The sequence below is a fragment of the Myodes glareolus genome, chromosome 20, assembly GCF_982192425.1.
Source record: "Myodes glareolus chromosome 20, mMyoGla1.1, whole genome shotgun sequence".
In the NCBI taxonomy this organism is placed as follows: Eukaryota; Metazoa; Chordata; class Mammalia; order Rodentia; family Cricetidae; genus Myodes; species Myodes glareolus.
The window spans coordinates 52389326-52416977 of NC_142045.1; the positions used below are offsets into that span (position 1 = coordinate 52389326).

Sequence of the window (27652 nt, forward strand, 5' to 3'; positions counted from 1 at the left end):
TCACAGCCGTCTTCTATCTTTGACTGCTCTCTTAAGTGTATAGATGAATCTACTTGACCATGCAATATCAGTTTCACGATTAAGTTATTTGCTATGTGCTCATTGTACGACCATCCTAATTTTGGGTAGTGTAATATAGAAGTTAGGGATGACTGCTTAAGGAAACAGTAAGTACATATCTAACAATGGTGTTCTGTGTCTTCCTCAATTGTTCCTCTGTTTCTTTGGTTGAAGCATTAGATATTACTAAAATGAGGAACATGTTTTCTCTAGAAACAATGCCTTTAAAATGTGTACTTTCAAACTAATTGGAAAAATTACAAACGCTAACTACAATGAGCAGCCTGATTCACACAATTAGAAACCACAGGGCTTTCCCTTCAAATGCAACCAAGTTTTGCAAGAAGAGATGACTTATCATAAAACATCAGAAATAAAAATTAAATTCAAAGTTGGCCACAAGTGGCCTTGAATTAGCTACAAGTAGAATTCTTGAATCACCTTTCGATAGTTTTAGAAAAATGCTGATATCCATCAGCTGTCAGGAAATATGAACAGCAAGTAATCATTAAGATATGTTTATATTATTTCACTTTAAAGGGATCTTGTGAGGTCCCATCGTTTCCGTTTTAGGAAGCACAGCACAGTTTACCCCTTATTAGACCTACCCATTTCCCAATCTGTAAACAGGAGATGCTCAAAAAGTTCTATCTGCTGCTGGAGACAATAACTTCTAGGACAGAATTGGAATATGCTGTTCTCAAAATCAATAGCTAATTTAATAATATTTTCATTTGTCAATAACACTTCGGTTTTTTTAACAGCAAAGGGAAAACCCAATTGATTAGTTTATTATTTTTGATTATGCTGTAGATTTAAATGATTCCCATGTAAACATAATTTTACAACTTACTACCTTATGTTTAGTTTAGCCAGAAAAAAAATGTTCTGGGAGCTGGTGAAAAGCCAAGGAATAATCTCCTAATGATGGCTGGGAGTCTTGGGCTGATGGCGCTGGCTTTATTTAACTGCTCTCAATTGCAGCCATCTAATTTAAACTTTTCATTTTCTTGGTGTAGTAGATCTGCCAAGCAACCATTTCAACATGGTCTTGGAAGCACATTTAAGTCACCATGGCGTTAAAGGAAATATATGACTGTGATACAATTAAATTTTAACCCAGTGATATTTGTAATAAAAAAAGTCAACAGGATAAACCTCTCATTCTTGAGGCACTTCAGATAAATCTACAAGAGTCATAATTTTATTAAGTGCAAAATTAGTTTCAGGATAATATTGTGACCTTTATTTCATGGTTACTTTTCTTTAAGTCGGTCTCACTTCTTGCTCTTCCATAAAATCACAAAATAATCTAACTTTAAATTTTTGCTTTACATAAAAGACAAGTAGTTTGATTATTTGAAGAGCAAAAATTCTCATTTTTATCTTGATTTAGGTAATTCAACACAATTATGCACTTTACAATGTATAATCAGGCAAGTTTGCACCAATGACATGCATACGTATCTAACCACTATTTCAAATAAAACTATCACATTTCAAATATATCATTTGCAAATTCTGAATAAATTTCAAATTTAGCTCTACACCTTCTATGAATGTACATATTAGGAGGATAAAGAGAAAATGAAACAGTAGTGTCAGTTACTTAGTTCCTAAGTCACTCAGTAACACTACAATAGCTGCAGCATTGGTATCGATGGTAAGACAACATGAACAGAGCACCCAAAGAAAACAGCAGTGGGAAAAGGTAGTACTAAAAATGCCTTAGTTCTGTATCTTGTGTCTCTGTGTTAGCTTCTGCCAAATCAACACAACCAGGCCACAGGAGTCTACTGCAGCTCACTGTGATATTTTTATTCTTCAGGCTTCACTGATATCTTTGTGTTCTTAAAAAAGACAAGAAAATCTTTAAAACATACCTGGTCATTTATCTGGCATGCAACAAGGTTGTGCTGATCATAACTGCCAGCAAATCTGATGTACTTGAGCCAGCTTCCTACATCTGGTTGACTGGCATCTATGCAGAACTTCACATTGCAAAACTCATCTAAGATCTGGAAGGAAGAAGATGAGAACAATAAATTGCCATTTCGGCCCATTGCTGAAAGTCGTCAGTTCCTTGAAAATATACCATTGAGATGCGTATTCTCCCTTTGAATCTTAACAAGAAAAAGGTCAGATAGCACATATATTCTTAAAGGAAGCGTGAGCTATATTGCTTTTACAAAAGGTGTGAAGCAATTTTAACTTATCACAGAAACTGGTTAATTGCTTTCAAAACAAGCTTGCTTCTTCTTCATCCATGAATAATCTTAATGACTTCATTTTATCTATTGTGTTTTCCCAGAAAAGTCATATAGAATGGCATGTGCAACATAATATTGCTAAACTAAATATTCAATATTTGGGTTTGGGTGATTCAGCTGTCAATATTGTTATTCTGCATAGCCTCCTCATCTGGGTGGGCACTTTTACATTATTTTATTTTAATTCGATTAAAAATTTTCATCTAAGCATTATTAAATTTCTTTTACTAGTTTGCATTTTCTCACCATAAAATTATGTTTGTAGCTCGAAGTTAATGAATTGTCTCATAGATGCTTCTGAGCAAACTAAAGACAAGCAAAAGAAAATTATACACACACATACACAAATATGACAGCTTAAGGTTTAGCTAACCCATATCAATACATGTTTACATACTATGCCCAGTAAACAAAATAACAAAGTGGTCTGCAGGTAAGCATAGACCTAACAAGTCTCACATGTTGCCAGCATTACCTTATGGCACTGCTTCATCATTTTCTGAAGATATGTGTTTGGCCTCTACTAAATGTTAATGTCACTCAGGACACTTGCAAAATCTAAGTTGAAATGGGAAGCTTTTAATTTTAAGGTTTCATATCCTCAGATCAAGCCTTTTCTGAGTCATTAACCTCAATAACTTGCTAAGCATCAATATTAAAAGCTATGGAGTCACTGACCTCATGGTGGAGAACTAGGGGCTGGCAATGCTATGTCAATCAGCTAATGCAAATGGTGAGGACAGTTTCTGCTCCAGACTAAACAACACACTCTAGGACGAGAATTCATGAATTAAATAACCCCTGAACTCTGCTCCTGCTATACCTGCCTGGAAATTAACGTTAAACCCTTCACTATATGGACCAAGAGCAGCTTTGCATAGGACTTCGATAATCACCCACTTGCAGATTTAAGTCATTAACTCACCATAAACTTCAAGAACTCGGTTCTGAGCACCCCAGTCTAAAGCACTATGAATAAGCCCTTGACCATGGGGCCATTGAAGGGCAGTAAGTCGCCCCAGGATTTAAAAAAGAAAACTGGTAACCTAAGAGAAAGACAATAATTGCTCCCTCCCCTTCCCTCCACCTCTCCACTCTAACAGAGAGTTAAATACCCTTTCTAAGGAGGACAAATTTCAACAAATACGCTATTTATAAAATTACAAACTTTAAGACATTTCAGCTCTCAAGACTGAACAACTCAAAGGGCACTGAGATTTCTCCCTTCCCAGACATAGAAAAGGTAAATAATTAGCACAATTCTTAAAATTTGATTTTCTTTTTTAAGTGGGATTGCATTTGGTCTGCTACTTTATTCTGATTTGGGGTGTGTTGTTTGTTTTGTTGACTAAGAAGAAAAGGGGTGGGGAGGCATGCCAACTGACACCCAGAGAAATATTTAATAAAGGAAATCGGGGGAGCCACTGAAGTGCTACACTGCTCCCATTTCATCCTGCAGAAAGACGTGGAAAACTTGTTAATTTTAAAGCCAAGAAGCATCTATTCCCTCCGCTTTCCAAGCAAGGTAAGGAACTGAAGATTACATGCTGTACACAAAAAAAATTATGGGTGTAATTTTATTCCGTGTTAGCATCCCTGACACAGCCTCTGTCAACAGCGAGGCTAATTTTTAAAAACACATTCTCAAAGAATGTGGTTTTTTAAATATGTTACACGATTATTCGAAGGTTTCCCCAACATACTGAGGTCCTTACTCTCAGTATTCCTGTCCCAAGGCCGCCTGTCTTCACCCCTGGCGAGTTATTCACTTTTGATTTGCTACCAGAACTTCATTTGAGCCCCAAAGCCTCAATCTCCTCCGAAATCTGAATACAATAAACAACGCATCTTCACGTCCCATCTAACACAGTCCTGTGTTTTCAAAAGCTGTTAAGCTTCGAAAATAATAATAATAATAATAGTTCCTTTAGGTGGACTTGAGAGAAAGGCCCTTTCAAAAAAAAAAAAAAAAATACCCAACGAAAAGGGGGAAAAAATCCCAGCCTGCAGCCAAAGGGACCGAATGTGACTTTCTTGAAGCAGCACACACGCTGTTGGCCAGCGAAGTTGTTACTTGGCAAGGTGGGACTCCGCCGAAAGCCACTTCCAAAGTCGCTTGGCTGGTGCCAGGAATTCTGATTTTTGGCAACCCCACCTTCTGCGTTCCCGAACCTGACCGACAGACCGTGGGAGGGAGGGGAAGGAGGATGCGAGAGCCGAGAAGGCGGCAGCCAGCCGGGCAGACCCACCCGAGGCGGCGGAGCCCGGGCGACCGGCGACGCTCCGGGGACACGGGGAGCTCAGCGCAGACCCGGGACGCAGACGCCGTCCCCAGCGACACCCTGCCCACAGCCAAGACTTTTTAAAGTGAGTTCGCTTACCTTCCGATTTCTACGGCCTCAACTCAGCAATCAAAAGCAATCACAGCAGAATTAAGGAAAATAAAATCAGCAGCACCCGGCACTCGTGTAGGAAAGTCTTTTCAAAGAACACCCGGTAACATTTCGAGACATTAAAAAATAAAATAAAATAAAAAATAAAAACCTCGTGTCTCGACTTCCAAATGGGTGTCTGCTAAGTTTGTCGTTCCCTGGGAGCTGTTCGCCGCCGGGACCACGCGTTTCGGGTTTATTGTCCGCCAACAGTGTTTTAAGATCAGAAATGACCCGGGTTTGGTGTATTTGGGATTTTCCCCCTTCCTAAATGAGCTCGCAGCTATTCCTTCTCTTCTCACCACCTCCCTCTTTCCTCACTTTCTCTTGCTCTTATCAGCCCGATGTGTAATGAAAGTTATCTGAAACCTACTAAAACTTCTTCCACTCCTCTCTCCCAGCTCCAGGGGCAAGACCCACAGGAGAGCTTGCGAAGGTGGGGGGCCTGCCAGGCCAGGACGGCCCCCAGATCCTCCCAGAGCCTCCTCGGGTCCAGACCCTCACTCGCTCGTCCCCTTTAGCCACTCCGCGCCCAGCCGCAGGGTTTCTATTTCATGAACTGTCTCTTTAAAGGGGATCTGCTCGGCCATCCAGAAAGAAACCGGGGCGAGGGAGAAAGGGAGCTATCTCCAGAGTGGTCGGAAGCCAGAGACGGGCTCCTCTTTCAGTAAATTTTTAAAGTGACAGCAGCCTCCTCTGGCGGGAGAGGTCACAAAAAGGTCGCCAAGACCCAAGTCCTATAGGGACAGACTGATTATGGATGCACCATCCCCTGGAACATGTAGATTTCTGCGGATAAACAACCAATGGGGAGATTTCTCCAGGCAGGATTTGTTTCCCCAGGGAAATCTCTTTGGTTTTGATGTCCTGAGCACAAGTGTGACTCTGTGTGTGTGTGTGTGTGTGTGTGTGTGTGTGTGTGTGTGTGTGTGTGAGAGAGAGAGAGAGAGAGAGAGAGAGAGAGAGAGAGAGAGAGAGAGAGAGAGAGAGTTGGGTGGGGGATGGGGTGGGGTGGAGAATTGCTTTCAGGGGTGTGAGGGTGGCTCCCCAGGCAGCTGGTTTTGGAAGCTCTGGAGAGGACAGAGTAGCTCTTGGATAAAGAGACACTGGCAAACACTAAAAGTCTCAAGACAGCCGCTTCAAGAGTGAAAACTGACAGACATTTCCAGCTTTCCGTTAAGCATATTTAAAGTAAATTCTGATTTAAGTTTGTACTTAAATTTATCCCTAGTGTTTATAGTGAGGTCAGCAGAAAAGTGTGCTACATTTCAAAATCGCTTTTCCCCCACATAAGAACAAATCTTAAAATCTAAAACATTATTTGCACATTTCACTCCCAAATAGAAAGAAATCTATGTTAGTAGATTGAGGATTGTCTAGAGAATTTTGCTGTTATCTTTGCTACATTATTTAAAAGATCATAACTGTCCCAAAGTGGAATTTAGTTCTAATTACTAATTGCTTTTAGTAATTCATATTTTATACACTAGATAACTATAAGTCTGGACAGTTTCTATCAATACAGTGCAGAAATGACATGGATGAAAATTTGTGAAGTGAATGGCAAACCTAAGAATCCACGTGTTTAATTGCAGAAAAATTTGGATAAATTTTGTTGAACCCACAGTTTAATTGGGAATAAAAGCTAAAGCAAATAGAAAAACTCAGTTCCCCCCTCCCACCCGCCAAGAAAGAAGCAAACACAGAGCCCCACCCTTGCTAGGCTAGAGATTTACCCCTGAGCTAAATCCCAAAGCCCCGATTCCAATTTATTCCCAACTCAACAATGGAAAGTTAAGCAAAGTGCCCAGGTCTAGGGGCAATTACCTAGGATAGGTGGAGCCCGCCATGGCTCACAATGTGCTGACTTTAAACTTCTATACAAACCAGGTCTCACAAGTGCCACCCACTTTTTGTTTTCTCCAAGTGCAAGTTAGTGTGAAAATCTAGCAAATCTTTATTTTCCCAAAAATACTGATCGAAAAACAAAAATAGAGAACAGAAGACAAGAATGTGAGGGATAGTGAATGACAAGAGGTGGTGACTAATTCGTGTTGGTGGCCTGTTATCTGTGACATTGAACTGTTATTTCGGATAATGGCCATTGTTTGCGGGGGAAAGTCTCACAGCAGTGGTAGGTAAGACAGGAAAAAATCCTTTGTAAATAACATAAGCGGTCAGATATTCCCATAGAGCCCTGCCTGAGAACCTTGAGGAGCCCTGGCCTCCCTGCATTGATCGTGGGTCCTTCCTCAACTTGCCCATTGTTGGAGCTTTTTTTTTTTTTAATTTAGCCATAAATTGGACTAGCTGGAGCTATGAGCTGTTCTATTTTCTTCCTGTCAGGATGAGAGATTTGTTTTATGATGCATTGTGTATTAAATACAAGTAATCTAGGGAACTGATTGCTTCAGACACTTGGGCTTGATCCGGGCTATGGGCGCTCAGTGTCCCAAACCATTCCTGACCTACCCCACCCAGCCTGGCCTTGCAGCACCCACCGCCTAATCCTTTCCAAAGCGTCTGTGAAAAGCAGGAAACGTGGGTGATGAGACAAAGGTCCTGCGGAATCAGTGACAGGTCCTGACTAAAATCACATTCCAGAGAAAAAGCCTCCCTTTGAGTTTGTTCCCCTCCTCCTCCCCCCCCCCCCCCCCCCCCCCCCCCGTATTAGCTTCTGGTAAGGGAGGTGGGGCGACAAGTCTGGACGGGATCCTTGCAGGTACGGCAGGAGGCCGGTAGGTGGCGATGTATCCCGAAATAAAGCATGGTGTCTGCGGCCTCAGGAACCCAGGTGAACCCACCAGGCTCCAGCTAGCTAGTCTCACCCTCCAGGTTACAGGTACCTTGCGACACTGCCTGAGCGGAGAATGTTCCCAACTCTGAGAGCTCCTTCTTCAAACACAACCTTAACTTTCTCCCTGGGACGCGGCAAGACAAGTCTAGCGGCAGCGAGGATCCATTCTAGCATCACCACTATTGACTGAATATTTGTTTCATATTAAATGATATCAATATTGCTGTCATTGTTATCACTTCCGTACACTGAATAAACTGTAAGAATTAAAAGCCACCATTACAAGGATCTGGGTAAAGAAAGTAAAACAGTGGATTCATGATCATCGCCCTCTTCTTTCGCTTATAAAGGAATAATAGCTTCACAGGAAGCTAGCCATCTTACACTTTCTTGACATCACGAAATTTACAGAAAGAAATCCACAACTCCGCAATAAGTGACGAGCCCCGGACGCTAGCACGCTGCTCTTCCAATAATGACTCCTTAGAAGATCTACCCCATTTTAGAGGAAACACAGGCCCAGATAAGGGTAGGGAGACAGGGTTTTGCAAGAAGCTTGCTTTTCTCTCCCATAAGCTTGCTTCCAGTCCGGAGGTTTCTAAAACAATAAATAAATACAAGGAGCCACATACCACCGCCACCACCCTTTATTCCTGGGGATTTCTAGAGAAGTCTGCCTACAGTAGTTACCAGGTACAAATTAAGCCGCTGCCAGCGCTGCCTTCTGCTCTGCAGTAATCAGGAACATGCGTGTTCTGCAGGGTTTAGCACTGCCCTTGCAATGGGCTATTAAAAATAATGGTTTTACTATAATCTCAAACCAGCTTTAATTTGCAAGCATGTATCAGGACATATGATCTAAATATCGAGGGGATAGAATGAGGGGGCGGTTTTAACAAACGTGCGGCTTTGGAGGAGCAGAAGCAGAGTAGCTCGTGGGAAATGGTCTTAAAGAATCACACTTTTAAAACGCTCTTTAGTGAGAGAGGCGTCACCCTTTTTTATTGTCTTAATCGTTGTTTACCAAGAAGACGACACTGGAAAGTACGAGGTCTGAGGAGGAGCGGGAAGATTTTCTAGGAGTTATAAAGACTCCACTTTAGTTGACGGCAGGACTGGGGTGGGAGAGGTTAACGCGTTTTCTTCCTTGTTTGAAAAAGTATAAGCCCTCCTCAAGGCTTTTCCTTCCTCCCCAGCTACAGGGACTGCAGAATCTTTCAAAAGCCCAAAGATTTCCAATAAGGCCATGGGTTCTGCCTTCATTGCAGAACTGTTTATTTAAAATAAGTTACTGTATTAGTTAAAACAGTAATAAGTTAGTGCCCCAGTATTCCAATGATCCCCACAGGACTGTAAACCGATGCCTCTTTTAAGCCTTAAACTTCATGGTTGTCCCAGAAGTAGGAGTCCAGTTAATGGAGACCCTATGGGCACGGTACATGCCAGCACATCATTAAAAGAAAGAAAAGCAGTCCACCAAAAGCCAGATGAAATGACTGCACTGTCCACTTTAATGGCTTCCTGTGGACAAACGACCCTGTAACACTCTGCAGAGGACGGTATTTAAAAACAAGACAACTCGCTGGCAGTTTTCAATACCATAAAGTTAATAAAGTAGGTTCACATTCACCCTGACATTATGTTTTGAGTTTATAGAGGAAGGCACTTTATAGCTATAGCCCTAAGTACAGTCCCTTTAATTCCGCAGCTCTGGGTTCTTGGGGTGGCTAAGCAGCCACGGAACTCCAAGCTTGACTTCCCCCCTCCTCCCAGCACCGAGCAAATACAGGGTTTGGGGTTCCTCACGTGCAGTCTCATTCACAGACGGCCCACGAAATCTTGCTTCCTACAGTTCATGTCAGGAAGCATGAAATAATCTGAGAAATTGACATTTGGTTGAACAATAACTGCTTGCTAATTAAATTAGCTTTGTTATGGATATTGATGTGTGTTTTAAAAGAAAATCAATGTTTCCTTTTCGATGGTACACCAGTATGTGGGACATGGGCAGACCTAGGCTTAAGTGAGACACAGATAAGAAAACCCTAAGGATGTCTTCAGGACGCAGGAGATGTCCCCCTCGTTCCTACACAAATGTGTCGCCCAATTTTCCTCCCCTCTGAGTCCTCCAAATTCTCCCCGCCCACCATCTATTTAATTCTTTTCATTTAGTGAAAAGATTTGAGTAAAATACAATGCTCAGGCGCAAAAACTAGACCAGAAAGCCAAAGGGTTGGCTGTGATGAATGCTCCATTTGACTTTAATTATTTATACTGCTTAATCAGGGAAGTATGTCACAAGTTCGAACTTGAATTCTGAGATGCTGATAGGCAGACCTGCAAGTCTGCCCAGCACAGTGCCAAGCTGTAGGCACAAAGGTTCTGAGTCTCCAGGGCACCCCTCTCATCGCTGCTTGGGAGAGAGATACTGGGGCATTTCTGAGAAACTCTGCTTTTCCTCCATTTATCTATTTAATTATTCATTCATTCATTCATTTATTGATTTATTTATTTATTTTCTATTCTTGAATCTACTGATGCAGTTCAATAGAAAGAAAGAAAGAAAGAAAGAAGAAAGAAAGAAAGAGAAAGGAAATTAAAGGTATAAAGGTAAAAAGGAAAAAAAAAAGAGGTAAATAAAAAATTTCCCTTGGTCTGGAAATGGGCCCGCCTGAAAGCATGTTAATCTCGGCCTCAGTAATTTGGTTCTCCAGGAGAAGACAGAAGCCGGGCTGCTGTGCCCTGCACTTCATAAATCACATCTTTATGTGGACAAGGTCAGGGCACCTAACAGCTCAGACATGGGCCTTTGCAGTGGCTCGAGGATTCAGGCGTGTTTACTCTCCTGCTTGGCTCTCCGAGGAGTCGTCCAGCACGCTTCTAATTACTTTTGATTATTTTCATTTGCCGGGGTCAGTCTGGCTTGCCAGGACTGCAGGAGGGTTGATTTCCTACACATCTTGATATCTTTGTCGGACAGCACTGTGTTCAGAATTAGCACCCCGTTATTGTCCCTACAGCGTGAAGTCCTCCGCAGCCCTGATGCAGTTACCCCTGAACTGGCCCCTACTCCCCTTCTTATTAATTAACCACACAGCCATAATCCCTATCCGATCGGTTCTTCCAAAAGAGCCCCCAACTTTAACACCTGAGTATTTTTTAGGGTATCTGGAGAGAATTAAATCGATTTTCTGCTATGATTTTTAAACATAATATTTAGTAATGAGTAGCAACTGTTTGGAAACTAAGATGAAACACTTTGCTGAAACAATGGCTCACGTGACTAAATTATTACACCCAAAGATTAATTTCCCAAACTCTAACTCCAGCTGCCACATTTAAAATATTTTTTGTTGGCTATTTTGACCTATTTCCAGAGCTATTGTGAGGAGTGCCTAAAATATCACAACAAAGGGCTTCATCTAAAGTTTCTGTGAAAGCCTTATGATGAATAAACAGTTTAGTAAAGTATAACAAAATTGGAGTGAAGCACAAAAAAGCATTATTTTTCTCTTCCCTGTCTGCCTGATGTGAATGCATTCAAGAAAATCACATGATGAACCGATATATACTCACAAAGACTAAGAAACAAAGATTCGCAAAACATATGTATCAATAAGAAATAGGTATTTTTTATAGCACTGAGGACATTTTATAAGCATCTTCAGTTTCTAGAGAATAACTAATCATGGCTGGTCTCAAAAAACCAACTCTTTTCTTCTCTCTATTTTGGAACAAAACGAAAGCAGCAAATGTGTTTGGAAGTAACTTCAACTCTGTACAGATTTGATTTTTCATTATTTTATTCATTTTAATTAATTCAGTCTTTCAAGACAGTGTTCAGCACAGTGTGCAATAACTCCGGGGCTGACCCTCCCCGGGGTTTTGCTTTCAGCCTCCCGATCTTGTGGGGAAAGCAAGTTGGAAGGCAACGCCTCCTTCCATCCTCCTGCGAACCTCTGGGCAAGGCACTTAACCTTTGAGTTGATTTCCATGCAAGTTTCATAATATCAGCATAATGAGAGTGTTGGGAAAATAAATTGAGTAATGTGAGTGTGAGTGGCTGAGTCCATGGGAACAGGTCAGAATCAGCGAGTTCCACGGTGTCTGCAAGCAGGCTAGAGTAAACATACATGCAGAACTCGGAAGCTAGTCTGGATCACACATTAGGGAATGGCAAAATATGATTATATATTTTTTTTAATTCTTTGTTTCACCGTGATGTCTGTTGTCCTAATTCATACCCTCACTTTGGAAGAGAATTTAAGAAAAAAAATTTCTCTCTCTCTCCCTCCCTCTCTCTCTCTCTCTCTCTCTCTCTGTGTGTGTGTGTGTGTGTGTGTGTGTGTGTGTGTGTGTGTGTGTCTGTCTGTCTCTCTCTCTGTCTCTGTCTCTCTCTCTCTCAAGCTGTGTTTCTCTGGAAGATGTCTGTCCATGTTTGGCAGCCAGCGGAGCTCGTACTGTCCCACCCACTGTGTTCCCTCCTAATCAGCAAGAGAGCCCTATAAACAAAAGTGAACTAGGGCCTACAAAGGCATGTGTGTCCACATGCGTGCTCACACACACACACACACACAAGCTTCAGGTCAGAAAAGGCATCCCTTGCAATGTTCTCTGGTGGGCTTCAGATGGGACCTAAAAAAGCATGCACACACACACACACAAGTTTCAGGTCAACATTCAGGTCAGAAAAGGCATCCCTTACAATGGATGTAAGGGATGTTCTCTTGTGTGCTTCAGGATGGGACGTAAAAAAGCACACACACACACACACACACAAAGCTTCAGGTCAGAAAAGGCATCCCTTACAGTGTCCTCTGGTGGGCTTCAGATGCTAGGCAGATGGGAGTCAGGTACAATTCTCCCCCTACTGCCTGCGAGCTAAGGCTGAGACAAGAGTTAAGCAGGTGATAGTTTGGATGCCTGGGGCTCCAGCCTGGATTGCTGCAGGGGTCTCGCCACCCATCTTCATCCTCCAACTCACCGCTTACTAGTTCCCACGCTTTTAATTCTCCAGACTTTACTCCCCAAGCTTTTGCTGTACCTTTTAGTGCAAATCCTCCCAGTTTGGGGAAATCATATCAAGTAGCAAATATAAATAATAGAATTTGTATGGAGCACAGCATTTGATCGGCACAAAATGGTACTCTTGTTGTAGTAAGACAATGCTATATTGCTGATCGATGATGTAGTTATTGTCACTTGTGCCACTTTGCCTGGAACCTTGGGGAAATGCATGAAATTTTGAAATTTATGCCCTGGCAATGCTGAAGCATGGGCAGCCTGTATGTTTTGAGGTTCTGTTGAACTTGTCCATATTGGGGTTCATGGTCTAACTTGATGAGGACCACTAACCAGGTCTCTTCCTCAAGAGGGCACTAGATCTCATTACAGATGGTTGTGAGACACCACATAGTTGCTGGGAATTGAACTCAGGACCTTGGAAGAGCAGGCAGTGTTCTTAACCGTTGGGAACCTTGGCGATCCAGGTTCTTCCTTATCTAGCTGTTACCACCACCCCTTCTTCCTTGTATGCCTACTGATCTGTAGCAGCTGAGTTCAAAGAAGCCCTCCTTCACTGTGCTTCTCTCCTGGACCAAAGTCAACTCTATCTATAGTGGGTTTGTCCTTAAGAGCTACCGTGACTCCTAAGGATGGATTTACTCACACCTGTACCTTCAATGACATCTTCTCATAATAAACTAAACTATGCTTGTACATCTTTGTGAGAGCGACGTCAGTGCCACAGACCATGGGAAAGTGTTTAGCACTTAAGGAAACGTGGCTGGTTGATGCCACACCCCTAAAGAGATCAGCTGACATACGTAATGCATTGTTTGCAGATTCGACCACAAGACTTTCTTCCGTGGTTGCCTCTCTGGATGAGTATGCTGACCATTTTGCCACTTTCTTCCCCAACATCATTTCTGTGTCTGCCTTTTCCCTAGGCCACATGCTAGACCCCAACTTAAATTTTCTCTCCCCCTTTCCCCAAGTAACCAGCCATTGGCTCTGGAAATATATTTTCAGTCCTTCGCTTCCCTCCCATGCAAATGGTCCTAGCAGAAGCCCTTATCATCACAAGCCTAAGTGTCTATGGCATTTTTACACCAAAGACTCATTTTTCTGAAATAACAAAGCTACAATAATGCTTTGATTTACCAAAAGCAAAATGTACAAATTGATAAATCAAGAGAAAGACAAATGTAGAATAAAACCTCCAGCAGATCACAATTTGTTGGGAAGTAAAACTTGACTCAAAATGCCACGTCCTCTGCAACTGGACAAGTTCATCTTCCAGGCCCTTTCCTGTATTTTCTCCCTGCACAGATCATCAGCAATAGCTAATTGCTGGGCATAGGGGTACACACTCTTGGCCCTTTAACCAGAACCCTGTGGCTCCTTCTCTTGACTCCAACAGTTCTGTCATTCGGGAACAACAGCAATGGGTGGAGGAGATGAAGTACTGGCTCTGGTCATCAAACTCACACAGCATCCTCTAAACTCTGACGTTCTTACAGTCCTCACTCTGAAAGCATGCACTGGCCAAGAAGCACAGTTAGGACCACCGGCGGTACTCTGTAGTTGTCCAGGCCACCTGTAGCCTGTCACATGCCAAGAAACATCCTGCACACCAGCACATCCTCACAGGCATCTCTTATTAACACCAGGTAATCTGGGGGGAACTGAAGTAAACATGGCTGCTTCTTGAAGCAGCCCAGTGAAAGACTAAACATATAAGTTTGTTAGTTAAAAAGAAATTTGATTTTTATTAAGCATCATGCAAGGTATTTAAACAAACACAAACCCTCTTTTTCTTTCCACTGAAACACCTGAGGTGGAGGATAAGGTCTTGTAAACAACCATTTAAATTATTTTGTGTTTCAGTGAAGCATAAATGTTCCCATATATACTTTTCTACTAACTGACTCTACCTCTTGACCAAAAAGTCACAAATAAGACAAAATAAAGCTTCAATTTTTTTATGCAACTAAAAACATTTAGAAATTCTTTCACACACAGAAAAAACAAGTTATCATCTGTAAACTGGCCAATTGACCTGTAAATTTAAAATTATATTTAAGTATATGGTATGAGAATCTTCTGAAGGAATAGATATACTCTCATTTCAACTCATTCCTATCATTTCTCATTAAAAGTCTTCTTGAAACATAAACTTTACCATGAGCATAATTACATATAATATTTTATGTTGTTTAGGTTTTTCTTAATATGATTTGGTATCAAGACTATTTCCAGCTACAGATTCCTTCTATCAAGCTTTTGACATTGGAGTCACATGTTGCCTCTGTCTGCGGCTGTCTCGCCAGCCACTGAACTAGGTGAACTTTAAGTCAGATGGCGTGCAAAATTCCAGGAATTCGATCTGTAGATGAACCACAAACCCCGATGAACTAATGTGGTTCTGGGTGAATTAACTCAGCGCACGGAAGAGCAGAGCTTCCCTAGAGCGACCACACAATCTCTGCAAAGAGCTTTACCTGCTGTAATTAACACAGGATCTATTGAAATCACTGGACTCCAGCTACAGAGCCATGCACTAAAAGCGAGAGGAAGTGGGTGACAAAAGGGTGCTACGCACCTGTCAGCCCAGCACATGGAAGGCGGAAGCAGGACCATAGGGTCTCAAGGACCAGTCTTAGGCCTGTAGCAGCTTTGGGGCTACAAGAGGTAGGGAGTGAGGGAGACTGCTCTGCCTCTTACACCTGTTAATCAGCTAGGACTCAGTTATGCGTTAAGTTCTTATCTATGATGTCATGAAATATTTGTGTTCCTTCTATGTTGATAATCCTAAAATTCCATTTTTATCACATCTGTAACTGTAGCCAGACATTATAAATAAAATCGCTATAGAGTCAGAAAATTAGGGCTTATAATCCATTTAACATGTGGCATATTTGATGATACATGCAGTTCAAGGTCAAACTATCAATACAGTCTTTTAAGCACCAGTAAAATCCTAGTGTCATTGTAAAAATACAGACCTCAAAGATCATTCTGTCAATTGCATTGCATCGATTCTTCAGGCTTCAAATAAACCCTTACTGTAGCCTGTCTGTAAATTCCAGAATTAAGTACTGGTCAGTTACAATATGAACAGCTCTGAATTTATTTGTATTCTGTCTACAGTTCTTGACTAGGACAAAAACTCCCAGGTTTTTCCCATACAATGTTTTACCACTGGAGAAGGGAAAGTCACAGGACATGCATAAAAACCCTTAAAAGAAGCAATTCACCCAACCCCAGCTTCTAAGAGTCTCGTTCCATGTGATGCAAGCCATCTCACCTGCTAATGAAAGGCTTTCATGACATGGAAAACCTCAGACCAGGAGCCCAGAATGGTACGGTTTCAATGACTACTCATTTGAAAATTTATACTCATACAGTCGAGTTAGATTGTATCACCTCTTCGTCAGTTTTAGATCCCTGCCCACTATCTCCGTCCTACTAGACTAGCAAACTTCATTAGCTGTCCTAGAGTTGTTAATAAACCAAACTTTAATAATTCACTAGGTTCCTCGGTCATGTAACTTGGAAAATATGTTGTTAGTGTCTCTTCAGAAATGCTTTTCATTTTCTATACTTATCTCCTTGGTACTGAAAGCTGAAATATTTCCAAAAAATTATTGAAAGTCTTTATATCATGTATTTTGTCAAAATCAGTGGAGTAACAACATGAACACACTCAATTTAATAAAATTTGACTATCATAAACTGTGACTAGAAATGAAGACAAGAGGTGACTTATTCATTGCACAAACTAAGGTCTCAGAAATATGTACATTACCTGAATTTGGATTCAGCTTTGAAAAATATTGATAATAGTGACAAGTTAAATAATTAGGATCAATACTATATTTTATGAGCAGACCAAGAATGTACTTATAAAATTTATTTCCTTTTTTTATGTGTTTGTGTGTGAATATATGTATGTATTTGTACTGTCTGTATCATGAGCTGTCTGTATCATGTAGAAAAAAGGACAGGATCTGCTTGAACTTGTAGATAGTTGTAAGCTGCCACGTGGGTGCTGGGAACAGAACTTGGGTCCTCTGAAAGGGTAACAGATGTTCTTCAGTGCTGAGACACCCCTCTAACACTTATAAAAAGTTTTAATACAGACTTTAAAATGTGTCTTAGGATTAAGGGAGGAAGAGGAAGGGGAAGGGAAAAGGAGAGAGAGAGAGAGAGAGAGAGAGAGAGAGAGAGAGAGAGAGAGAGAGAGAGAGAGAAAGAGAGAACTTAAAAAGTTGTACAAATCCAAGCCGAGGGTTCCTTAAGAAATGAGTCACCAAAGAATTCATCCATTGCACACTGAGAGAGAAAACCAGCTCTTTTCTAATTCTTCACCTCCAGGGAATTTTTTGATATGGTCTAGAGAATGCTATTGGCACAGGACTCTGTCAATCATGTACACCTAGATATAATTACAACCGTTTGTCTGCACAGACTTCCCGCCCCCTGTGGCCTGTCACAGGAAAGCAAAGGACTGGCTGTGATATGCTGGGACACACAGTAAGATAATCTTTCCCTGGACTTCTGAAGACTTACAAACTTCCTCTCTGGAAGTTGGAAATCCTTGGGCTCATGACAAATCTGTCTCTTGCCCAGTTCCTGCTATGTTGTGTCCTTCTGATTATGCGGCCTTCCCAGTCTGCTTTTACTTAGATGTGTTTGAGAGAATTCTTTTTGAGCCTCCTTCTCACTACTTCAAAAATTGTAGTATTCCGCCCACATCATTGGAGGTTCTTGGAATTAAACAATCACGATAATCTATATACAATGCTTAGTATACTACCTGGTCCATAGGACTCTACCAAGAGGAAAAGAAACTAAATACAAGAGACTAAAACTATAGAATCCCCGGGTCCTGCTATAGTTATCTGCCTGATTGTGTGCTAGGCGAGAGGCATGTGCAAACAGGCATCATGTTGGCTTTGTTGATTTCTTCCCCTGTAAAGTGAAGATAAATTAGATTAGGAGATGCCTTATATTTCTGTTGAGAGGGTTATGTGAGATAATCTATATACAGGACCACTTCAGTGGTTAGCATGTGGGGCTCTCCTGTGTTATAGGAGATAATCTATGCACAGGACCACTTCAGTGGCTAGTATGTGAGCATCTCCTGAGCATCTGTGATAACAGTATGCTACCCTGAGAGGAGAATGATCATCTTCCCAAATGCCTTCCATGCTTTGTTTCTTATTGTATGTGTGCATCTTCATACCAGAGTAGAGAAACTATTTTTCTTCCTCATTAATTGGCTGCTCACCCAGGCAGTGATTTGTTTCTGAGAAAAGTAAATGGAAATAACACCAAGGCAGTAAGGAACGATTTAAACATGAGATAGAATGGAACTACACAAAAATGGGCTGCTGACCAAGTCGGGGATCCTTGTCTTGATGGGGGAAAACGCATTTTTTTAGAAATGAATTTTCTAATTAGGCAAAGTGAAACACATGAAGAAATACAGCAATCTTTTTCTTCCTTTGAACCCAAGGTTCCACGTAGCACAGGCTAGCCTCACACTAGCTATATAAAAAAAGATAATCTTGAACTCCTGACCTTTCCACCTACAATGTCCAATTGCTGGGTTTAGAGACGTGTGCCACAATGATAGATTCAACACAGGAATCTTCTCGATACAACCAGAATTGGTACGGGCTTTAAAAACAAACCTTCAACAGAAAACAGATTTGAGCTTTCCTTTTTGTCAACATTGGATGTTGGCTACTAAAGGTTATAATATTTCATAGTGGAAGATGAGACAAGAGGTGATACACTGAAAAAGAGAGAAGACACCATGTGACTCCAGAAGACCCAGAGAAGGTACCAAATCTTGAATATGTAAGCTTGCTCTGCTAGTTGGCATGCCATCATGTTACAATAAGATCACACCATGAATTCAATATGCAACCCAGCTAGCTTAGTTCACTTTATTCCACTATCATTTATCAGGAAATATCAATGTCTTGGCAAATAATTTGGCACTGAATAGGTGCTGGTAATTGATCTTTTAAGCTCCTGCCTACAAGGAACTCCAAAGTTCAAGAGAAAAAAAAATCCATTGTATTGGCCACTGCTGTAAACTATACCCTATCGTCAATGATTAACAAGAAGGTAGAATATTGGTGAGCCATTATCACTTTTGGGAAGATGACCACCAAGGGACTGGAGATGACCCCTAAGTTGTGGCATACCTGCACACAGCAAAAGATAAAGGCTTCTAGTTAAGGAATTTGTCTTGACTTGGGTCTAAAGGAGTCTGGCCTGGATCGATTACCAGACTGCTATCTTGCCATCAGTGTTTCTCCAAGTTCTACTCACAAGTCATCATTCAATAGACTATAAGAGTATTCCAAGAGCCACAAGGTGGTTGAACATCAGGGAACTTGACTTGATAAGACCAAATTATGAAAAGTTGTCTAACACCAGCTGGAAATTAGTCTACATGGTGTGGGAGAATGGTCTGTATTCTGTCGATTATATTTTAAATAAATGCTGATTGGCCAGTAGCCAGGCAAGAAGTATAGGCAAAACAACCAGACAGGAAGTAGAGGCGGGTCAATGAGAATAGGAGAATTCTGGGAAAGAGGGAGCCCATTCCTCCATAGTCCCGGATCAGACAGAAGAAGCAAGATGTGACTGCCTCACTGAAAAAGGCACATAGATAAGAATAACGGGTTAATATACATCATGTGAGTTAATAAAAAGCCTGAGCTAATGGGCCAATCAGTTTATAACTAATGTAGATGTCTGTGTGATTTCTTTGGGACATAACCATTGCGGGAACTGGGCAGGACAGACACCCCGACCACAACATGGAATAAAAATATGACAGTGATCATAAGTTTCAGAGTGGACTGGGAAGTACTGGTGCTCACCTTTAATCCCAGCACTCAGGAGGCAAGGGCAGGAGTAACTCTGTAAGTTTGAGGCCAGCATGTTCTATGGATAAAGTTCCAGGACAGCCAGGGTTTCACACACACACACACACACACACACACACACACACACACACACACACACAAAACCGGTCTAGAAAACAAAATCCAAAAGTTTCAGAGTTGAAAGAGAATAAAAAGATTTCCAGGAATCTCAGATTAGATTGTGAACTGTGAACTGGTTCAGAGCATGTACCAAAATAGAGATGAGTTAATTTCCAGATTCAGACTCATTTTTGTGGTTGTATATATAAAATGCTGTGATGTTGCTCATGAACATATTCTGATTTACTGTTTACCAGGAAAGTTCCCAAAGCCAGCCCAAAGCTGGAAATAAAAGACAACATTACCAAATCAGGAACAAAAATAATATTGGTGATATCTGTTTTTCTCTTCTTCCAACATCCCTAAGATGGTGGCCTTGCTGTTTGGCCATGAGAGCAAGGCATCTCCTTGACACTTTAATCACTTGCCATAATGTGACCACTGTTATTATGTCCCAGGTTCCCAAAGAGATTATCACAATTGCACAAAGACCAACCAAAGTTATATCCAGGCTCACCACACACCATTTCACCTAGTTGCACACCTATGCTCGCTATGGTGATGATAACCCTTATTTTACAAGCAACCACACTGAATTCAGTCAGTTTGAGTATATAAATTATCTCAAATAACATTTTAAAGAAAAATAAAGCTCTAATAGACATATTATCCATGTGAGTATATAACATGGATTTGAATGCAACATTATCAGAGGCACACTACAGATTCAAAGGTGTGCATTCTCTGAAGGTATTTTTTAACCCGTTCAATTGCACGTGCTCCGGGAAAACAAACAGGCATGAACACAATCTCACGTGGACCGTGGACTTGCGGGCTTGGGAATAACTCTGGGATATTTCCCCAACACCCACCTCACTCTCTCCATCACTTTGTCTCAACTTACAGGTTGAAAACGTCTGAACTAAGCATGTTTCAGGAGAAGGTTTCGAAGCCACAGGGAATCACATCATGCATGTGGACCGTTGTTCCCACCTGATTGATTTAAGCAGAAAAGAAGCCGCAGACAGCGGAAGATTGTGTGCTGTTAAGAATCAAGTTATGTGGTTTGATTGGTAAGTTTTGCAGAACTTAGGATGGGAGAGAGAAAGGTAAAGGCTGGCGTGGCAAGGGCCGGTCAGCCTGATCTCTTTCTGAACTGGAGAGAGAGAGAAAGGGGACTGTGTGGCGTAGGCTCTGAGTGTCTTCTGTGTTTGATTGCTTAGATGAATCCACACATGCTTTTGTTTCCTATGGGTGTCAGATGAGCCTCAGAGTTCAGCGGTTCATGCAGAGCCATGTGCATTGGTGTGCATGTTCTAAATGTACTCATTTCCTGGTAAATACTAAAGTATCAAATGGTTTTGTACCCTATCCTTAGTGAATTTCTCAACATTAACCAAAGCAATGTCAGAAGATAATTGGGGGAAAATATAAGGCACATACAAAAGTTATTTTTAATCTAAAAATTACTAACATAGTTCATATTCAGTCATAATGACTTGTAAACAAACTGAAAAATTAATTTTAGATAATAGGTCTTCCTATTTGATTTACTATCTCAAAACACTACATGTATACTACCTTGGCTTCATTTTAACAGGAATAACAGCAAAAACAAAGACCACAGGACAGACACCATAAGCACAATATCCAAAGAAATGCCTTAAATTAGCCCATGCATTTAACCCCTTTAAATAGTATGTGATTAAGCGATAAAATCATAAGCCAATGCCATCTGCTTGTTTTTCTTAGAAAGTAATGGAGTGTTTTATTTGTAACCTAAGTTGGTCTTCCTCGTATTACTAACCTACTCATTTATCCCAGAAGGAAAGCAGACATAATCCTCATCAAATTTTCAACTTAGAAACTTCACTGGCAACAACGTATTGAGGGTACGGGGCAGAGACAGTGATCCTGGGCAAGCCAACAGCTAGCAGAGAAACAGCAGAAGCAAGAAGGCAGTGAGCATTTAATAAGTATCTTCTCTATGTCCAGCACTGCTGTACAATTTGATTTAATAATTCACAGACAGGTCATTAGAGGATTATTATCTTGTTTAATACAGATGGCAAAGTACAACAAGAATAAGTAAATAATTTGCCCTAAGTCACATTAAGTGTTTGCTTCTGCCTCCCAAATGCTGGTGTGTACTTACAGAGCACCTCGGGCCAGTCTTACTATACTAAGTGCTGTTTTATTTTTCCTTTACAACAGGTATACACTGCCCTGGACACAGCAACCTGACAGGCTGACTTACTAAGATGCCAAAAGCGTTGTCATCCTGATCACTGAAAGCTGCCATTTCTGGTCACTCTGAGTCAGTCACTGACTTCAGGGACCCTTAGGGTGAACCCCAAGCCCCAGTTTAATGATATATATTAAATTAAGAAAGCAATACTTCCAGAGGCCTTTTCAAAACCAAAATGGACTCCCGAGACAGGATGGAAGTCTATGCTCTATTAATTAAATATCGGCCAGTACGTACACTGGCTCGGCCAAGGCTTGGCCATAATCAAAGCGAGAACTAATTTGTATCCTGGCTTGGTCTGTGGCATTACACCAGTTTTTCAATTACTCGCTCATTGATTAAGTGTATTTTAATTATAGTCTTTCAGAAAGGACACACAGAGAGAGAAATTCAGAGCTCAGTGAGGGGAGCAGCGCGTCTTGTCTCCTGAGGTGTCCAGGAGTTCCCTAAAATCCGTGTTACTTATCCCGATGGCACAGCTGAATTTCCATAAAGACATAAGAATAAATGAAGGCAAAAAACCAACTTCCAGCTATGAACTTATGTCCATATATGAATGGTAATAAACGCAATGAAATTTTATTTTTAACATTCTATCCTTCAGCCATAACTGTGTCTCACAGCCCAGGAACTTCACTGGATTGGTAGATGTTTCTTCTGCTTCCAGCAAGCCTGCCTCTCTCCACTTCCTTATCTGATTATTTAAACTGTTTACAGCCCGCCCCCAGGGCTTCTATCATGGAGACCCACTTGAGGTCTGCACCTGATGTACAAGGCAGTGATTTTCTAGCACATTCCTAGTTTAGCCATGTTCCATGGGAAATGCCTGGACAAAAGTTTTGCCAGCCAGCAGTTCTGGGTTCACAAAAACAGATGTCAGAGTGTGGATGGTTTTAGGAGCATCTCCCGAAGCCGATTAGAGTTCTGGAAAACTTGGGGCGGTATGTGTAGAGACCGGTGCACCTTTGAGAAAAGCATTCAGCTGTCAGACTGTTATGAGAACGGAACCACTGCCTTGTTCCACACGCCAACCCTGCTAACGCAGCGTTCATTCTAGTGTGTGTGTGTGTGGGGGGGGGGATCTCATTAAGAACAATAAAGCAAAGCTGTAAAACTGATTAACTTCAATAATGAGAGGAAATTTGGTACAATCAAATGTTGCCACTGTACCACACTGCCTGATCGTCTACGGACTATGAGCAGTTTGTAATTAGTCTATGGTTTTCAACACTAGTGGAAACTATGTAGTTTTAGGTATCATGTTTAAAGTACCTAAGAGCCGAGAGATGTCATGCTAACTACAAGAGATCTAAAGAACTCTGTCACACATCGATCATGTCCGTGAGCTGCCCTGTCAGCCTTTTTTGAAGTGCTGTATACACGATCTTGCAAGGTAAAACACTTTATGTACCATATAAAATTTGAGGCATAATGTTTAATGTTCACAAGATAAGTTAACAAAACTGTAGCCTGGTGGCTTTTTATTGTTTTACATCCTTCAAGGGCTTTCAGGAAAGATAAACAAGGAGGGAGGAGAATAAAATGGGATTTTTTTCCATCCTCCTTTTTTTTTTTATCTTTCCTAAATTAAATTATAACTCCCAATCTACACCCAAGGAAGAAAGTGTTCTAAAGCACACTGAATTTTTTTTTATGTTTAGATAGCAGCTTTCAAAACATGGCTAAGTAAAATGTGTTTGGAGATGGAAAACATTTGGTCTTTTTTTGCAGCTTTCAACAGCTTAAGTGAAGGGATTTTTAATGTTCTCAAACAGCTGGGCCACAGCATACGTCTCTTGAATTCCACCAGCACTGAAGGATCCCATCACCCGACTACAGAGAGAAGGTCCCTTTTAATTCCACTTCCTGACACTTAGCCATCTTAATGGATTCCCAGTATGATCACGGCTTTCCCAGAAGTTCTACTTTAGAGCCCCGACTGCCAAAAGCTGTATTCCTCACCAAAACATAAAGCTTTTTTTCTTTAAAAAAAAATTGACAATGTTCTTGTGTTTATCATGGGTCAAAGGCAACAAATTATTAGCAAAGATTTCAACCCTAATAAGATGGTGCCAGAGCGGAGATGGCACTGCCTGCTTCCGGGGCCCTTGCCTAGGCCTCCTCAAAAGTGTGGTGGAACATTCCAGTGTGCAGTGTCTGAGTGGCCTAAACTTCTATCAGTCCCTTAACAACACTGAAAATGCTATAAAGGAGATCTGCAGAGCAAACTGACACATGGCACCCACTTCACATTTCCCGGCCAGCGTAATTCACTCAGGAGGGTAGGATCGATAGCCCAAGAGGTTAAACCCCCAATCTGCAAGTCACATAAATACCTTCCTCAAAGTACACAACTTATGAAAACTCGTGAAAACAGCACCGGGTGCGCCTTGCACCTTGAGCGTCCTGTTGGCTTCACAGTTGATTTCACTTTCTGCACTTGCTATCTCAAACACTGAGGTTCGCGGGACAGGAGTGCAAACCTCACGTGGTCAGTCCTGTTCTGACTTTCTCTCTGCCTCTAGCTTTTCAGTTCTACTATGAACTGAAAGAAAGAAAAGTAGAAAGAAAAGGCCCTTTAGCCTTTTCTCCTTGGCCAGCCATCTCTTAGCTCTGCGGAGGGCGGTGAGGAGAAGAGAGCAATATCCTAGTGCCGTCTATGGAGTTTGTGACAGTTAATCTTGTCAAATTGATGGGGTTTAGAATCACCATGGAAATAAATGCTTGGGTGTATCAGTGAGGGATTGTCTATGTTAGGGTAATTAAGATAGGAAACTTAAAGGTGGGGTGTAGCCTCTGAAGGGATGGGATCTCAGAATGAATTAAAAGGAGAAACGCAAATGCAATCATTCCATTGCTGTCTGCTTCCACACTATGGGTGCGATGTGGCCAGTGGCCTCAAGCTCCTGCTGCCACCCTTGCCTGATAGGATGAACTGTTTCCCCAGCTGTTAGCACAATGACCCTTTCGATCCTAAAGCTGACTTCATCAGGGTAACCAGGTCAGAGGATCAGTACTGAGAAGTGGAACCATTGTGATAAGCCTGACCATGCGGTCCTTGGGCCTCTGGAACTAGCTTTAGTCGCAATGTGGAGGAGCTTGGAACTTCGGGTTAGAAAGTCAGTTACATATTGTAAGCCGTTCTGGTGGGAGCTTGAAAGACAGGAATTATCAGTGCACAGTGGAGCCTGGGCTCCTGTGGTTTCAGAAGGGAGTGAGGGAGGGAGTTTCAGAAGGGAGGAGTGGCTGGGGTCACTCCTGTGGCATTCTGACAAGGGATCCGGTGGTGTTCTGCCTGTGTCCTAAGACCTCGAGAGAGGCCAAACTTATAGATAATAATGGGCCTGTTTGCTGGTAGAGGACATTTTAAAACAGGTCACCATTCAGGCTGTGTCGTGATTTCTTTTCTCATGGCTCGCATTCAGTTCCATAGAGAGGGAGGGGGAAAAAATGGTGAAGCTGAAAGTTAAGAAAAACGTGAAGTTTGGTGAGGAAAGGTTTATGAACAGTTGAAAGCTTTAGGTAAGAGGAGCAGGGATGAGGAAGCATCTCTGTAGAGATCTGAATACAGATTTACCATTGAGAGGTGCTCCTGCTCTGGTCTAGGAAAAGGAAAGGCACCTCGAAGACAAGACCTCAAGATCCATTTGAGACATGAAGACTGCATTTGAAAGGAGAGAGTGTGAGCTGAGAACTGTGCTGGAGGGGTTTGCTACTTAAAAACAAGCTCAGACCGTGTCTTCCCAGGCTTCGCGCTTGAAGGCCAACACAGCTGTGGATGCAGAGAGCCAGGCTTCCACCTGAGCCTACGGCAACAGTAGTTCCGGTGGAACTGATGATATAGGATGCAGGATGAAGGGGATTATAGTCATGGAGTCTTGCACCAGAGGGCTGCTGAGGTCAGGAACTACATGCCAGGATCATGGGATCTCTGTTGTGGAAAGCTGCAAGCATGGAGAAGAGTTATCCCAAAAGAGGATATGTGTACTTCAGGTGACATAGCTAGGGAGGGGGCTCTCGCAAAGCCACTGGGGCCTGGCAGCTTCCATCACAAGCCAGATATGGAGTAGGATTCAGTGCGCTTCCCTGCTGGATTTCAGTCTTACTTTGGTTTGCTCATTTCTCTCATTCTGTCCACACTCTAGTCCCGTTTTTGGAATAGGGATGGCTGTTCTGTGCCACTGTCAATTTGAAGGGTAATTTGGTTTTTATTTTATAGGAACTCACATTAAGAGATTTCCTTGAGTCTCAGAAGCGAGAGTACTTTGGACTTACAAACAGTGCTGGGATTGTTCAAGACTATGAGGAATTTGGAAGCTGGACTGAATGTGTTTTATATTGCAAGGTGGTCATGACCCTATAGAGACAATGGATAAAAAGTTACATTTTAAAAGTGATGTTTTGGGGTCTTAGGGTGACAAAGAATGAAGTTGTGACGGTTAGTTTTCATTGCCAAGTTGATGGGATTTAGAATCACTATGGATACACATCTCTAGACGTGTCTATGAGGAAGTGCCTGTACACGGTACATGGAGGTAGGAAGATCAAACCTCAGTGTAGATGGTATCGTTCCATGGGTTAGAGTCTCACACTGGATAAAGCAGCCTGCATGCAATCATGTTACCACTCTCTGATTCCTGACCTCAGACACCACGTGACTAGCTGCTTCATGTGCCTGCTGCCATGCGTTCTCACTGTCACAGACTGGGAGCCCGAACAAACCATTAGTTGTCCATCCTTCAGTTGTTTCTCAACAGGGCATTTGGTCGCAGCAGCAGAAAAGCAGCTCCGGCAGTGTATGTGACTGGCCAGGGACAAGTGGAACGGATACGGCGTGACTACGTATCCACGGCAACATTCCAAGTCACAGACAGCTCCCTTTGATACTGTGCGGGGGGGTCCAGATACTCAACAAAAGTCTAAAATGCTTCCACTTTAGGATGGCCTTTTACCAAGGTTTCCCCAAATATGTCACCTTGTTCTTAGTTGATTGAAAATGAACATCAAGGTCTACTGTAAGCAGACTCTTCAGCACTAATGTAAGAAAGTAGAATTCATATGTTTGAGAGGTACACACGCACACATATGTTCATATAACTTCAAAAGTGTACTTCTTAGTTGTATTATTTTATGTGCAGAAGTTATGGTCACTTGTCTGTATGTCTGCTCCACATGGGTACCTGGGTGCCCATTGCGTGCCCATTAAGGCCAGAAGAGGGTATCGTATCTTCCAGAACTGGAGTTATGGGCAATTTGAGATGCCATTTGGGTTCTGGGACTCAAATCTGGTCCTCTGGAAGCCAGGATTAGGCCAGCTCACCCCCCTCCTCAAAATAGTACTTGGTAAAACAAATCACACTGTATACTTGAATTGCTTTTGGTCACTTGTCCTTTGGAGCTCCCTACTCAGTCACTAGGATTGCTGTCCACACAGTTACTGGTTTTTGTTGTAAAGACTTTAAGTTTAAAACAGTGTTCAAAGCCCATGAGAAATGAGCAAGAATTGTTTCCATGCTGCTCAAATTAATCTATTTGGTTCTTTATTAAATTATAGTATTATTTTATTTTCATTTGGTTCTTATTATAGTATTATCTTATTTTCATTTAGAGATATCAAGTTAAATACTTTTATATGTGAAATTGGTAAATGTCAGTTCCCAGATTTAAATCCTGTTGTTATCAGATTTGTTAACATCAACTGATTGTGACTGGTTATGCACAAGAAAAAAAGTTGTAAATTTATTTGCTTTACCAACTTCAAAGTTTATGCTGGTATGACATCTAATCATTTCCTTTTTACTAAAGCTATTTTATTGATCTCATTATTTTACTTT

General features: G+C 41.6%; 1 protein-coding gene across 17 annotated transcripts in view; it reads right to left on the reverse strand.

The window, feature by feature from the left end:
- Positions 1-27652, reverse strand: part of Mecom (MDS1 and EVI1 complex locus) — a 562715-nt gene that overhangs the window by 56344 nt on the left and 478719 nt on the right. For 16 of the 17 annotated variants that reach the window (XM_087899579.1, XM_087899575.1, XM_087899573.1 and 13 more), the window contains one exon: positions 1944-2078. In XM_087899579.1, the coding sequence (XP_087755705.1) occupies positions 1944-2078 (135 nt within the window). Of the gene's footprint in view, positions 1-1943; positions 2079-4711; positions 5663-27652 lie in introns of those variants that run through there. The other variant, XM_048429921.3, reaches the window with a different exon arrangement.